We start from the raw sequence: 14490 nt of genomic DNA on the forward strand, positions 1-14490 counted from the left end.
CTATTGTTTGGAGGCGTCGATATATAAAAGAGCTTAGTGAGGTGAGTGACTGACTGACTGATTGACTGACTGATTCATCAGCGCCCAGACGAAACCGCTAAAGCTAGAAAGTTGAAATTTTGGGTGTAGGTTGCTGTTGGTGTGTAGGGGTTTTTGGAAATTCGACCTAGAAGTGTACGAAAAGTACTAAAAGATACTAAATATGGTACCCTTTGTATTAGGCAAACGATAAGAGCTAGAAATTTGGAGTGAGGGTAACTGATGGAGAGCTAGAAAGATGTACCAAAGGGTTTTTGGAAATTCGAACTACAAGGGTACGAAAAGTACTAAATGGTACTAAATTTAGTACAATTTGGATTTGTGTGAACGGATAGAGCTGCAATCCTGAAATTTGAAATTAGGGTAACTTGTGGAGAGTAACAAAGAAAGGTTTTTGGAAATTCGAACTATAAGTGCACGAATAGTACTAAATGGTACTAAATTTAGTACAATTTGGATTTGGGTGAACGGATAGAGCTGGAATACAGGCATTTGGAATGAGGGTCACTGATGAAGAGTAACAATGAACGGTTTTTGGAATTCGAACTATAAGTGTACGAAAAGTAATAAATGGTACTAAATTTTGTACAATTTGGGTTTGGGTGAACGAATAGAGCTGGAATCCTGAAATTTGGAATTAAGGTCCCTGATGGAGAGCAAAAAAGAAAGGGTTTTGAAAATTCTAATTAAAAGTATAGGTAAAGTACTAAATGGTACTAAATATAGTACAATTTGGGTTTGGGTGAACGGATACAGCTGGAATACAAACATTTGGAGTGAGGGTCACTGATGAAGAGTAACAATGAAAGGTTTATGGAAATTCCAACTTAAGGGTACGAAAAGTACTAAATTTAGTATAATTTTGATTTGGGTGAATGGATTGAGCTGGAATACAGACATTTGGAATGAGGATCACTGATGAAGAGTAACAATGAAAGGTTTTTATAAATTCGAACTATAAGGGTACGAAAAGTACTAAATGGTACTAAATTTAGTACAATTTGGATTTTGGGTGAACGGATAGACCTAGAATCCCAAAGAAAGGTTTTTGGAAATTCGAACTATAAGTGCACGAAAAGAACTAAATGGTACTAAATTTAGTACAATTTAGATTTGGGTGAACGGATAGAGCTGGCATCCTGAAATTTAGAATGAGAATCACTGATGAAGAGTAAAAATTAAAGGTTTCTGGAATTCGAACTATAAGAGTAGGAGAAGTAATAAATGGTACCATATTTAGTACAATTTGGGTTTGGGTGAACGAATATAGCTGGAATCCTAAAATTTGGAATGAAGGTCACTGATGGAGAGTAAAAAAAAAGGTTTTTGGAAATTCGAAATAAAAGTATACGAAAAGTACTAAATAGTACTAAATATAGTACAATTTGGATATGGGTTAACGAATAGAGCCGGAATCCTGAAATTTGGATTGGTGGTCACTGATGAAGAGTAAGAAAGATGTACCAAAGGTCGAAAAGTCCTAAATGGTAGTGAGTTTAGTATGATTTGGATTTGCATTTGAAGAGCTGGAATCCTGAAATTTGGAATTAAAATTACTGTTGCAATATAGAATTGAGATATGGAGGTAGCATTGGAAAATCGTACTAATTTGCACGAAGCAGTATTAAATGGTACGGAACTCGCTACAATGTTTATTTGCGTGAGTGAAGGCTTGAGGTAGTTTTGGAAATTCGTACTTATGGAAAAGTGCTAAATGGAACTACGTTGGCTATAAATTGGGTTTAGGTGAACGGATAAAGCTAAGATATGAAAGTACATTTTGGAAAATCGTGTACGAAAAGTGCTAAATGGTACCTTTTGGTATTTGCTATATCGTATAGAATTTTGTACAATTTGTGATTTTGTAAAGGGTAGAACTGAATTGTGAAATTCGGTATTAGATTAGCAATTGGTGTTTAGAGTGGAGGTAGGGAGGAGGTTTTGAAATTTCGTACTTATTTATACAAAAAGTACTAAATAGTACTCTAATGGGTTTCAGGGGAACAGATAAAGCTGGAAAAGTGAATTGGGGTTAGGATATACATATGTTGAATATAATGAAGTAATTTTTGAAACGTTTACCTATGTATACGAAGAGATGGGTAACACGTTGGTACCAAAACCATTTTGGTATTGTGTAAGCGGTTAAGGTACTAAAGCTGGGATTATATAATTTGGAAATACGCTATTTGTACAAAAAATACGAAATGGAAAAATATTTGTTATGAAGATTACTTTAAAATTTGAGACAAAGTCCTGAGTGTGAAAAATTGTACTGAATATTGTTCCATTGATTTGATGTTAACGCCAAGGCGTTTCTAAATAATGTACTGAAATTAAGTAGTCAATCGTGAAGTATCTTTTCAAAAATGTTTTTTGTTCTGACCGCTTTGGTATGTTAATTTGAAAACGTGGTCCAATGCCACAATTTTGTTAACTAGATGTTATTTAAATAAAGCCTATAAAAAGCTTAAATTGAAATGCCTCCAAACTAATTTTCTGTTATATACGGTTGGCATGCCCGTGCACATTAAGTACAATTTTTTGTAAAAAAGTTTTTCTAACCTTTCATGCCACAAATTCCGAATTTCGGTTGGAAAATGTGCAGAAAATCGTCAAAATACTCTAAATCTTCAAAATATCTCTTCTAATAAACGTGGATTGAAGTGGACATTTTTTAAATTAAACTTTTATATCCTCTGAGTATTCAAGGTCCAAATTTAAAAAGAATTGGACAATAAAGATTTGTTCTTCTTTTAAAATACATTTAGCCGAGTGGTACCGTTATATGGGGATATACGAAAACGTGGATTTTTATGGCCATTTTGAAGCTAGAACCTTGCATTGTAAATGTGCGTGATTGTTGCTGTGAAGGGGTGAGATAAAGTTTAGTGTTTGGAAATTCGTACTGGAAGGGAATGCTGTGTTAGTGAAGGGGTAAAACCAAATCAGAAATTTGCAATATGATACGTAGTTTTGGAAACTCGAAATAAAAAATATGGTAGTTGTGTTGGGATGCGATACGGCAGTTTTTTTTAGTAAATTCTGGCTACAATCGAAAAAAATATTGGTAATAAAAATAGGTCTAAGTAAAACAGAATCTCCAGTATTTACCATTTCCGTATTAAAAAATTGTTATATATATTTTGTTCCCTTTCCGCATACGAAGTAGCGGGCATTTGCTAGTTTTATATAATTAATACTCATGTTTATTTTAACTTAAATAAAGATCCCTGATGATGACCGTCGAAGACGGCCGAAATATTGGAAATAAAATAAAACAAATGTAAACTGTTTTATTAAATAGAGACCTACAGCCGAACAAACTACAACAATATAAAAAGATCAAAGGTCGACAAAAATATAATCAGAATTATCTGTTCATCATGTTATATTGCAGGCTTCTTCTTTGTCGTAAACCCAAACCTCACTTAAAATTTCGCGTCGATCACCCCATCACTGCGAACTACAGGGCCGCTACAAAGTCGGATAAAAATATTGTTTTTGGTCCGCTTCACCCCCTAAATATTGCACGATCATTACCAAAAACAATGTTAATGGGAACCTGACCCCCATACAAAATTTCTTGACAATTGGTCCGTAATTGCGGCCTGGAGGTTGATTACAATTTTTAATAGACGAAAGGACACACATCTCAAAATCGCTTTATCTCATGGAGATATGAATTTTGGTATACCAAATGGGTGGCCTACGACGAATATTTCGGGGTATTAAATGCATTTTCGGAAAAACAAACTTACAATACCCTTTCCACATTGTGGTGTAGGTTATAATAAACTGTGATATACCCAAGTGCTTTAATTTCCAACACATAAATGGACAAAACGAACGACAAAAACTTGTAAATCCAGCTTTCGCACGTTTTAACAACGAAAAAGGGCTTGTCATATAAAGGTAGGCCGGTGTCACACACACACACACTCCCTTCCATTAAAAAACATTTATTTATCCTTTTATCTGTATACCAGATAAATATACAACAATATGACTCCGCTAGAATGCATCTCAAGAAACCTGATGTCAAATAATTTCAAGTTCTACTGTTAACAACAGCAGAGAGTAGCTTATCAATGCTCGGGGTATTTTGAACGTACAGTAAAATGCTTTTCAGTTTACGATTGACTAGCGTTTTGTAAAGACATGAATTGCTCAGCTCAATGCGTTCGCGTTCGTGAGATTAATTATAAACTTTAAGAAATGTTTGCAGCAGTCGTGAGAAATATTTACCTATTGCTTAGTTTGTGTGCGACGGCTAAAGCTGGTAACTAGATTATGAACTATAAATATAGATTATTTGCCACAATTTTAAAAATAAGTCTGCATTTTTTGAATTGAGCAATAGAAAGAAAACTGTTTTTATTTTTAATACGAAATTGCAAATGTTTCACTGTGTGTGTGTTAATTCCAAATATCAGTCAATTCGGTTGAACAATGTTACTAAAACATTATAGGGGCTATATAAGTCAAACAAATTTCAGGATGAAAGTTTTATAAAGTTTTAGTTTTATTCAGCAATTTCTGTGGAATATTGAGGCCACAATCTTAAAAATAACAAAAATGGGGAGGTACCGTTCTATAGGAGCTATATGAAGGCGTGGACCCGTACCTACAAATTTCAGGTAGAAAGTTTTATACCCCAACGAAGACTAAATACCAAATTTCAGCCATTTCGTTGTGAAAATGAAGTTAAAACCCTCGAAATACCGAAAATCGGGATGTACCGTTCTATGAGGTGGACCTGTACCGACAAGTTTCTAGGGACAAATTTTGTAGCACCATGGAAGACTAAATACCAAATTTCAGCCATTTCGGTGGGATAATGTGGACCAATATAGCCCTTGTTAAATACCAAGTATTCTAGGTCACCGTGCTCTTGAAGCAACTTTAAATGGAATGTGTTTACATCTGGGAAGTTTTTGCGGATTCTGAAACTACAATGTTGATAGATGAGAAAAAACAAAAACGATTTTACCTTTTTTTGCCTTATTAAGGCGAAGGTCATTTATAGTGATATTTAATTAATTAATTCTCTTTCGAGTTGAGCTTATTAGACCTATTATACATTGAAAAATTAGGAGTCTACCGAAGTAGCACGCATTCAACCATTACGCTACGTTTCACGGGTGGTTAAGCCGATCTTCAGGCGTATTGCATGTTGTTTTTGTGGCAGACGAAGGCAAAACTTGGGAACTAGTATATATATCGCACTTCATTAGATAAATGCATATGCGAAATTATGTCAGTTAATTGAAACTCCAAACTTTTCCTATAGTCCTGCTTGGTAATTGAAATATAGAAGTTCAATGCATTGAGTGTCTCGACTCCTTATAAAACAATGTCATGATTGCAATTTCCCAACATAAAATTGTATATCTCGAAAATGGCACAACCTAGGAAATAATTGCGAAAGCCAATCTTGTAGATAATTTTCACAGGTGAGAGATTCTCTCTAGTCCCATTTCGTTAAGACTTACCGTTTTCAAGCACATCGTGAAAACCTAACAAAAAAACTAAGAATGTGGCCTGAACATCTATATATCTCAAAAATTGTAAAACCTAGGAACAAATCATAACGGTCAATTCTCTAGAGAATTTTCATAGCTACAACATTTTATTTAGTCCCACTTCGATAGGATTTGCAGTTTCAAAACAAACCCTTAAAAACCCCTAAAAATGTCAACTTGAATCGCGATTTATTTAAAAAGCGCTCCGGCGACTTTTTTTTTGGTTTTTGATTCTTTTCATCTATGAACATTGTAGTTTCAGAATCCACAAAAACAGTTGCTTAAAGCACCGTGAGGAGTAATAGAAACGTTTGCACCAAATTATAAAGTTCTACTTTAAATGTTACGAGCTGTATCTTGATTTCAACAGACGAAAGGACTTACTTGGAATTTATGCTGATCATGAATTTATATTTATACTTTAGAGGGTCTTCGACGAATCGGAATAACAAAATTAATTATACCCTACATATTATGGTGGAGGATATAATACTAAATTTGGTACAACTTTGTACACGGGGAAGGATTAGAGCTGGGTTGATTTATATAGATTTAGATTTATATAGAGAGATAAGTTGTAATACACAAGTCCTCATCTTGTCCCCATCGGACAAATCGTAGATGTCAAAGTTGACATTGCTTAGTCCAGAAACCATATTCTTGTAAATATAAGGCTCCTGAAGTAAGACAATGTCTACTGGAGAATTCGTGAAGGACAACAGTAGATCGTCGGCACCAGCTTTACAATGATGTAGATTAACCTGCAGGATGTGTAGCGCTTGCCGCTTCCCTACTCTTACTGAGTTGCGTGAGGTGTATTGAGACGGATCCGAATCCATCCAAGAACATCTGGATTTTGAAACTTAAACATTTTCAGTATGAGCTCCCTTTCCACTGTAGGTGGAGGAACCCATCCTGGAAATAGCTTTGTGGATGGTAATTCAGATATGGAGACCACACAAGATTAGCCCAAAGCTCATACATATATAAATATGTTCCCACAACATCCCCGAAGGGACAATGGAGACTTCTCTTATATGAATTAGTGCACGCCGATTCAATTTTGATTGGATTGGATTTGATTGACTCAATAATATGGGACCTACTTTTTATCGCCGAGTAAAAGCGACGTGTCATACGACACCACTTTGTAGAGAAGCCAACATTACACTGAGGAATTTTGCCATAACCGACAATTTTGATGTTCTGGTCAGGGATTGAACCGCAGACCTTGTGAGTGCAAGGCGGACGTGCTCCAAGGTGGTGCTCCAATGGCGTTCATTTAGGCCATTAATCTCGCGATTATTGTTATGGCACTCAATGACCTTGACGGCCTTTTGAAGATAGGCATTGCCGACCTGACGGTCACCATGATTTACACCATATCAGAAACAATGATACTGATCCAACCGATTTTCCCGTCGGATCAGCTCTGACAATGTTTGCCACTCGAAGGTTGTTAGCTAGCATCATTGGTGTCGGTCTGGCATAAGATTTATTGCGTATTTATCCTTGTGCCTTGAACGTCGCTTTTTCCGAAGAGTTGGCTGCCTTCTTATTACTGGGCTTATTCTCCTTAGCTTTTTGGGCAAGGCGAGCAGCATATGAGGTCCACCTGAGAAACCATTGTCTTTTTGTGAAGACTCCAAGAACAAACACACATAGTTTTGTTTTTCTTGTGGAGCTTTGTCCGTCTTCTCAGAAGAGGATGGTTTTTCAGTTGGCCTAACAAGGTCAGAACGAACCCGTTTTACAGCTTTTTGTTGTGGAAGTTTGTCCATATTCTCTGAAATAGATGGTTTTTCAGTTGCCCAAGCACCTCGACTTCTTTGCAGCCTGTGGCACAATTTCATTTTACCTTTGCCTTTCGGTTTTGAATCGGGCTTAGAGGCAGATCCCTACGCTTGATTTAGGAGTATACTCTTTAGTCTTCTTCATTACCTTCTGGGTTGGGCTTCGGAGCAGAGATTGAGTTCTGCTTTGAGCAGTTGGTTTCGTCACTTCAACTTTCTTGCTTGCCACCGCAGCTTCTTCAGAAGCTTCGGTTTGAGTAACTACAAGGGATGGAAGGTCTATCTTGTCCACCTGAAGTTCGCGCTAGGATACATGATGGTATGCTTACTCGAATCTCCTAACGTACCTCAACTTGCTTCTGATGAAGAAGAATTTCTTCCTGAATTTACGTAGATATGTACATCACAGCAGTGTCCTTGACTTCTCTGGCAAATCTGTCCTAAGGATCATTGACTATTGTTGGAGCCTCATATCATCAGTCAATGATTTAGTTGCATCCTGCCTTTAAAGTTTATTACCGATATTTGCCAATATAGAACAAACTGGTTTTGGACTTACTGCCAATTGAGCATTTGAGTCCATATTCCCTTCCTCCATTTCACTCTCGTCTTGGCAAGTAAGCATGGTTGGGATCACTGTGGTGTCCAGCTCAACGTAAGTTAGGGTCAAGTTGAGTAGCATGTCTTCCGGAGGTATGTCATGACTCTGCTCTTTTGATAAAGTTTTTCCAGTTGTTCGAGGATCCCCCTACTTGGTCTCTCTAAGCTTTATTAGCCTTCGTATAGGTCGTTCCCATTCAAAGAACGATCCTGTTAACCGTAGACAGGTTTGGACTCATTTTGACTTTATTGTTGTCTTTAGATATCGCCGATTCGTCATCTTTCCAGCCGTTCGCGGATTCTTTAGAGGCTTTGGTTTTAACAACTGCGATTGCTGGAAGTAATATCTTGTCCAACTGAAGTTCTCGCCGGGGTACATGAGGGTAAGTTCTCTCGAATTTCCTTATGTATCTAAACTTGCTTCTGATAAAGAAGACTTCCTTTCTGTATCCAAATTCGGGTCTCATCCCACGAATTTGCGTAGATATCTTACAGTACGTGCCTAGTATCCTTGACTTCTCTAGCATATCTGTCCTTGCCTGTTGTCTGAGCCTCCTTGGATTCCTCATTATTTTACTCACGTCTTCTACAGTTGGCTACGATCATCATGGCTTCCAGCTCGACGTCGGCTAGGGTCAAGTTGAGTAATATGTACTCCAGGGGTATTTGATGACTCTGATCTTTTGGAACAAGTCTTTCCGGTTAGTCGAAGAGATCCCTACTATGTTTCTCTACGCTATCTTTGATAGTCTTCAGAGTCCCATGTAGGTCGTGCCCGTCCAAAAAATCAGTCGTTTTCCTTAGAGATCACCGATTCGTCATCATTCTTATCGTTAATGTTTTCTGCATTCGTAGGTAGCACAGCTATAGCTGCTAGGGCATCCACACAACCGGATCACAATCACTTGATCTCGACGGCACATGGCTTGTGATATCACCAACGCTTGCCGTCGGCTATGGGTTATTTAGGCCTTGCATCGTAACTTTATTTTAGGGGAACTACCCCGATCCGATTTTGATCCACTGGGGATCCAAAGGATCCGCAGAGTGCATAGGGGAAATTAGCAAACATTGTTGGAGATTACTCTCTGTATCAGATCCCCAGGAGATCCCTAAGGTTGAAGATAAATATTGGATCAGGTCTATCGAAGGCTACATTCAGACAATCCTGATTTAACATCCCACAACAACCCCTTCCCATCCGCCACCCAGGGGCGACACTCCAAGTAGGAAAATGGAATTTTGGTAAAGGATAGAGCTGGAATTATGAATCTGGTATTGGGGTCAGTGTTGGCGCGTAGAGTTATGATAAGGTCGCTTTGGATATGAGTACTGTAAATGCACGAAAAGTACATTACAATATAAAAACTTGGTATTGTAGATAGTGCTGGAATACTGAAATTTTGTATTAAGGCCAGTAGGGTTGAGGTATTGGGTATTGAGAGATAGTCCTGGAATTCTGAAATGTTGTGTTAAGATCAGTAGGGTTGACGTATGGAGATGGTTTGGGTATAAGTGTGTGATCAGGTTCGAAAAAATATATCTCTGTTTGTCTCTCTCTCTCTCTGAAATAATTTATCTGCAACATTATTTTACTTATTAAAACCTCTGATCCTCAGCTTCATTTTTAGCGTATGGCACCTGCATAAATCCGCACCAAGTAAAAGGAATATGTGTACAAATTAGAGAATGCAATTACCTAATAAATGTCTTAACCTCGAACCTGACTGAGGAAAGTCGAACATTTCTAACTAATAGTCAGTGTGGTCGCGACACTTCAAAACATTTTGCTGAGGAAAAAATATTAGTAAAATCAATCCATCCACATTTACAGTTACAAATTCAATATTAAATGGTTCTTAAATATTTTACAGGTGTGCTGTCCTGAAGAGTTTTCTAACAGGAGAAGAACCAATGGAACAGGGCAAACCCCTGGTAATTTATTACCCGAACCTGGAAAATGTGGAAAAGCATGGTCGAATAAAATAATAGGCGGAAACAAAACAGGAATCAATGAATTTCCATGGATGGCTTTAATTCAATACAAAACGGGTAATTTGAAACACATATGTTTATAGATAACCTCATCATAACGTTAAAAAAGTTAACTATTCTTCTAGACCTAACTTTTCCTTAATTTTAGGTCCTGACGAGTTTGGATTTCATTGTGGCGGCAGTCTTATAAACGCCCGTTATGTCTTAACAGCCGCACATTGTCTTAAACATCCTAGCTTACCACCCAGATGGGAATTGTATGCTGTACGTTTAGGAGAATGGGATTTAGTACAAGATCCCGATTGCATCTTTGACTCTCATGGATTAAAAGATTGCGTCGAACCTTATATGGATATTCTTATTGATTATGGCATTGCCCATCCCGGATATATACCAGAATCCAATGATCAATTTAATGATATCGCCTTAATACGTCTAGTGGATAGTGTGCCAACTACTTCAGGCTATATAATACCCATATGTTTGCCGCTGACTAATAAACCACGGACATCTAATGTTATGCAGGTGGCAGGATGGGGTGCAACCGAAAGTGGGCTATCTAGTAAAGTAAAATTAAAAATCACGATAAACGAATGGAATATTAAACAGTGTCAAAACCTTTATCGAGAATATGGCAAAGCCATTAATTCGCATTACCAGTTGTGTGCTGGTGGTGAGAAAGGTGTTGATGCGTGTAGTGGAGATTCTGGGGGTCCTCTCATGGCCATGCAACGTTTAAATGGACGTAATCGTTATGTTGCAATCGGTATTGTGTCATATGGGCCAACGCCATGTGGATTAAAAGGTTATCCCGGTGTCTATACGAGAGTTGATAGTTATATGGATTGGATAATTGATAATCTTTTGCCATGAATAGTTTTGTAATTGTTTTTTTTTTTAATATTTTAATATTTAATTGTAATAAAATATTGAAATAAACATAAACATTAAGGTTTGCTTCCTTCTATTCGCGATTTTAAGATATCCTGTTTGAGTTTTTATTTCCGCGGTGACAGAAATACCCCTTAGCCAGTCGTGCGTCGGGCTCGGTTATTAAAATGTAGGTACCACATCATTAAGCTAATATGAATCGGGTGCACTCACTATTATGAGAGAAGTCTACATTGTTTGTCGTGAGATCTCAAGTTCCACAAAGATGCTGCTTTCTCTATAGTTTGATACAAAGACAGTCCACGGTATTTTCAACATGCGGCGGTATATCCGCATTTCGAATGACTCCAATTTCTTTTCGTATGCTGATTTTATTGTCCACACTTCCGCACAATTACATTGACTATATGTGAATATTTTTACAAATCTACACTTTGTTTCTTGTTATATACGAACAAGTAAAACATATCAATCGACTTTGCCGACAGAGATATGCTATAACGTGAAATTACAGCCAATTCTTATAGAAAATATGTCCAAACCCTTTGGAAGGTACACTATTTGGCTCAAGAAGATTTCACTGTGGCCCATATGCTGTGGCATCATGTACGGACAAGTACGCAAAGGGAATTCGGAGTTCAAACCAGTGTTTGGTTATCCAAGATAGATGGTCCCAAATTTTTAAAGTGCCAAGCGAATGTGAACAAATATAATCTAACGAAAGAGTAGTAAGTAGTCGCCACTAAAACGCCAGCATACTAATGCCCTTAATTAAAAAGATTGAGAGAAACCCCCCAAAGTCAAATGAACCAAACAAATGAATATTTAATTTTATATTTGACTACTGTCGACATCTACTTGGTACTGATTGAAAGTTTTGGTGGTCTTCTTGATTAGCAATTTACATGTCTTTACTACACCAAATGGAAGCAGAGGTATTTGTCATTAAAGTAAAAATTTGAAAATATTAAAATTGTGATAGCTTAGCGCCTCCAATAACTCTGATATTTTACTATAAATGCCACATTTTGTATTAATCCTTGGAATATGTTCAAAAGTAGCAGAAATATCTGACATGGAAATTAGGATATCCCAGCGTATTTTTCAACATCACAAGCATTTCACAAATTTTGGTAACGCAACAATTTTTAAGAGAGTGAGAGAGATGAGAGAGCTCAAATGCCTTTCTCTTCTACCACAGGCTACCCTACAAATTTCTGCACGTTAAAAAATGGTAGAACTGATTTTTCGACTTTAGTTTGACGATTATTTCACAATGAAGAAAAAATGGACGAAAAACAGAAGAAAAAGTCGAACGCTGACAAAACTAAGTTAAAAACTGTGAAATAAAATATGAAAATTGAATTTTTATGTTTCTTTTTATACCCTCCACCATAGTATGGAGGGTATATTAAGTTTGTCATTCCGTTTGTAACACATCGAACTAATCATTTGCCACCCTATAAAGTATATATATTCTTGATCAGGATAAAATTCTAAGACGATCTAGCCATGTCCGTCTGTCCGTCCGTCTGTTGTAATCACTCTAGCGTCCGCAATAATTGAGATAGAGTGCTGAAATTTTGCACCCGAGAGTCTTTTTGCCATAGGTCAAGTTCGAAGATGGGCTATATCGGTCCACTCTTTGGTATAGCCCCCATATAACGGTACCTCCGGATTTGAGGAATTTTGACGTTCTTCGCCACATTTGTAGACCGAATTAGCTATAACTTGACACGTAGGGTTCCTAGTGATCAACAAACTTATATACCAAAGGATATGGGCATAGATCCATGTTTTGGTATAGGCCCCATAAAACGGTACCTCCCGATTTTCGGTATTTTGAGAATTATAGCCACAATTTTTAACCGAACTATCTGCAATTTGACATTTGAGGTTTTCAGTGGTCATGAAATATCTCCACCAAACATCGTCAAGATAGGTCCATGTTTTGGTATAGCCCCCATACAACGGTACCTCCCGATTTTCGGTATTTTGAGAATTTTAGCCAGAATTTGTAACCGAACTATCTGCAATTTGACATTTGAGGTTCTCAGTGGTCATGCAACATCTCCACCAAACATCGTCAACATAGGTCCATGTTTTGGTGTGGTCCCCTTATAACCGTACCTCCCGATTTTCGGTATTTTGAGCATTTTAGTTAAAATTTTTAACCGAACTAGCTGTAATTTGCCATTTGAAGTTCTCAGTGGTCATGAAACATCTCCACCAAAAATCGTCAACATAGGTCCATGTTTTGGTATAGCCCCCATATAACGGTACCTCCCAATTTTCGGTATTTTGAGAATTTTAGCTATAGTTTTTAACCGAAATAGCTGTAATTTGACATTTGAAGTTCTCAGTGATCATAAAATATCTACAACGAAACATCGTCAACACAGGTCCATGTTTTGGTATAGCTCCATACAACGGTATCTCCCTATTTTCGGTATTTTGAGAATTTTAGCTGCAATTTTTAACCGAACTAGCTGTAATGATCGGTATTTTGAGAATTCTAGCTACAATTTGGTCTATTCAAAAATAATCGTCAATATAGGTCCATGTTTTGGTATATCCCCCATATAACTGTACCTCCCGCTCACTAAAATTCGTCAACATGGGTCCATTTTTGAGGGTCTACATTGTTTTGAAGAAACTACCCTCAATTTGACTCTTGAAGTTCCCTGCAGCTATAAAACTTTTCCGCCAAAAAATTTTAAGATAGGTTCACTCTTTGATATAGCCCGTAGGTGGTACCTTTCACCTAGCTGAACATATTTTTTTAGATTAGACTAGATAACACTGTGCAACCAAATGGAGGTGAAAGTCTGGGGCACGGAAAATTCCTCTTGGGGAAGAAAGGCCTTGGTGAGTATATTATGAACCCCGAAGGACAGATCCGACGTGAGTCGAACTTCCGCGTTATGGCGTGATGAAATTTTTGTGACCCTGTGGGCAATCAGGAATTAGCGTTATATCTTTGTTCACTGTTGCTTAAGTGCTCTACAAAAACAACAAACAAAGATATAATGCTAATTTATGATGGCTTACAGGGTCTCTTGCAAAAACTTCATCATGCCATAACGCGGAAGTTCGACTCACGGCGGATCTGTCCTTCGGGGTTCATAATATACTCACCAAGGCCTTTCTTCGGGGTTTTTAATATACACACACCAAGGGCTTTCATCTCCAAAAGAAATTATCTCTGCCCCAACATTTGTGTTCACAGTGTAATTTAAGCACCCAGCAAAATGTTCGATGCCGAAGATGCCATTCAATCATGGGTGGAAGTAAGCTGGCATGTCATCTTTTTAGCATCTTCATCGATGAATTTTATATGAGCGTGGACCCCAAAAGATGCTATTCATTTTTGGATCCAAAGCATGTCATTTACACCAATGCCTTGACATGTCATTTTCACCAATGCTTTGGCATGTCATTTCTATCAATGCTTTGGCATGTCATTTTCACCAATCCTTTGCAATGACATAATCATTACGACGAGAGTTTCAACAACGTCCGTTGTGATTTCGAGTCTCCGACAACATCAAACCTATTGTAAATAATTAATATTATATATTTAGAAACAATTCTATAAAGAAAAACACTAAATTCATCTCTATTGGATCGATGGAATGGGTTCAAAT

At 37.3% G+C, this 14490-nt stretch overlaps 1 protein-coding gene across 2 annotated transcripts; it reads left to right on the forward strand.

Annotated features, from left to right (window-relative positions):
- The first annotated feature begins 4169 nt into the window (after positions 1–4169).
- Positions 4170–10934, forward strand: LOC141390932 (serine protease ea-like). Of its 2 annotated transcripts, none has more exons than XM_073963861.1 (4): positions 4170–4321; positions 9577–9764; positions 9832–10009; positions 10101–10934. In XM_073963861.1, exons 1-4 carry the CDS (start codon positions 4258–4260, stop codon positions 10823–10825), a joined length of 1155 nt encoding a protein of 384 aa, XP_073819962.1. In that variant the 5' UTR covers positions 4170–4257; the 3' UTR covers positions 10826–10934. The 2 variants fall into 2 exon arrangements, with proteins under 2 accessions (XP_073819962.1, XP_073819963.1); XM_073963862.1 differs by having other exon boundaries at positions 4186–4321; positions 9589–9764.
- Positions 10935–14490: the final 3556 nt, after the last annotated feature.

The sequence above is a fragment of the Musca autumnalis genome, unplaced genomic scaffold (genome assembly GCF_047663935.1).
Source record: "Musca autumnalis isolate F117 unplaced genomic scaffold, ASM4766393v1 scaffold_1, whole genome shotgun sequence".
In the NCBI taxonomy this organism is placed as follows: domain Eukaryota; kingdom Metazoa; phylum Arthropoda; class Insecta; order Diptera; family Muscidae; genus Musca; species Musca autumnalis.

What these genes read in the sequence shown, in the direction of transcription:
- LOC141390932 (XM_073963861.1), top strand. Translation starts at nt 4,258, where the DNA reads ATGTTTGCAGCAGTCGTGAGAAATATTTACCTATTGCTTAGTTTGTGT. An exon ending in GTGTGCGACGGCTAAAGCTG is followed by an intron (nt 4,322 to 9,576) that starts GTAACTAGATTA and finishes TCTGATCCTCAG; the next exon opens with CTTCATTTTTAGCGTATGGC. An exon ending in TTGCTGAGGAAAAAATATTA is followed by an intron (nt 9,765 to 9,831) that starts GTAAAATCAATC and finishes AATATTTTACAG; the next exon opens with GTGTGCTGTCCTGAAGAGTT.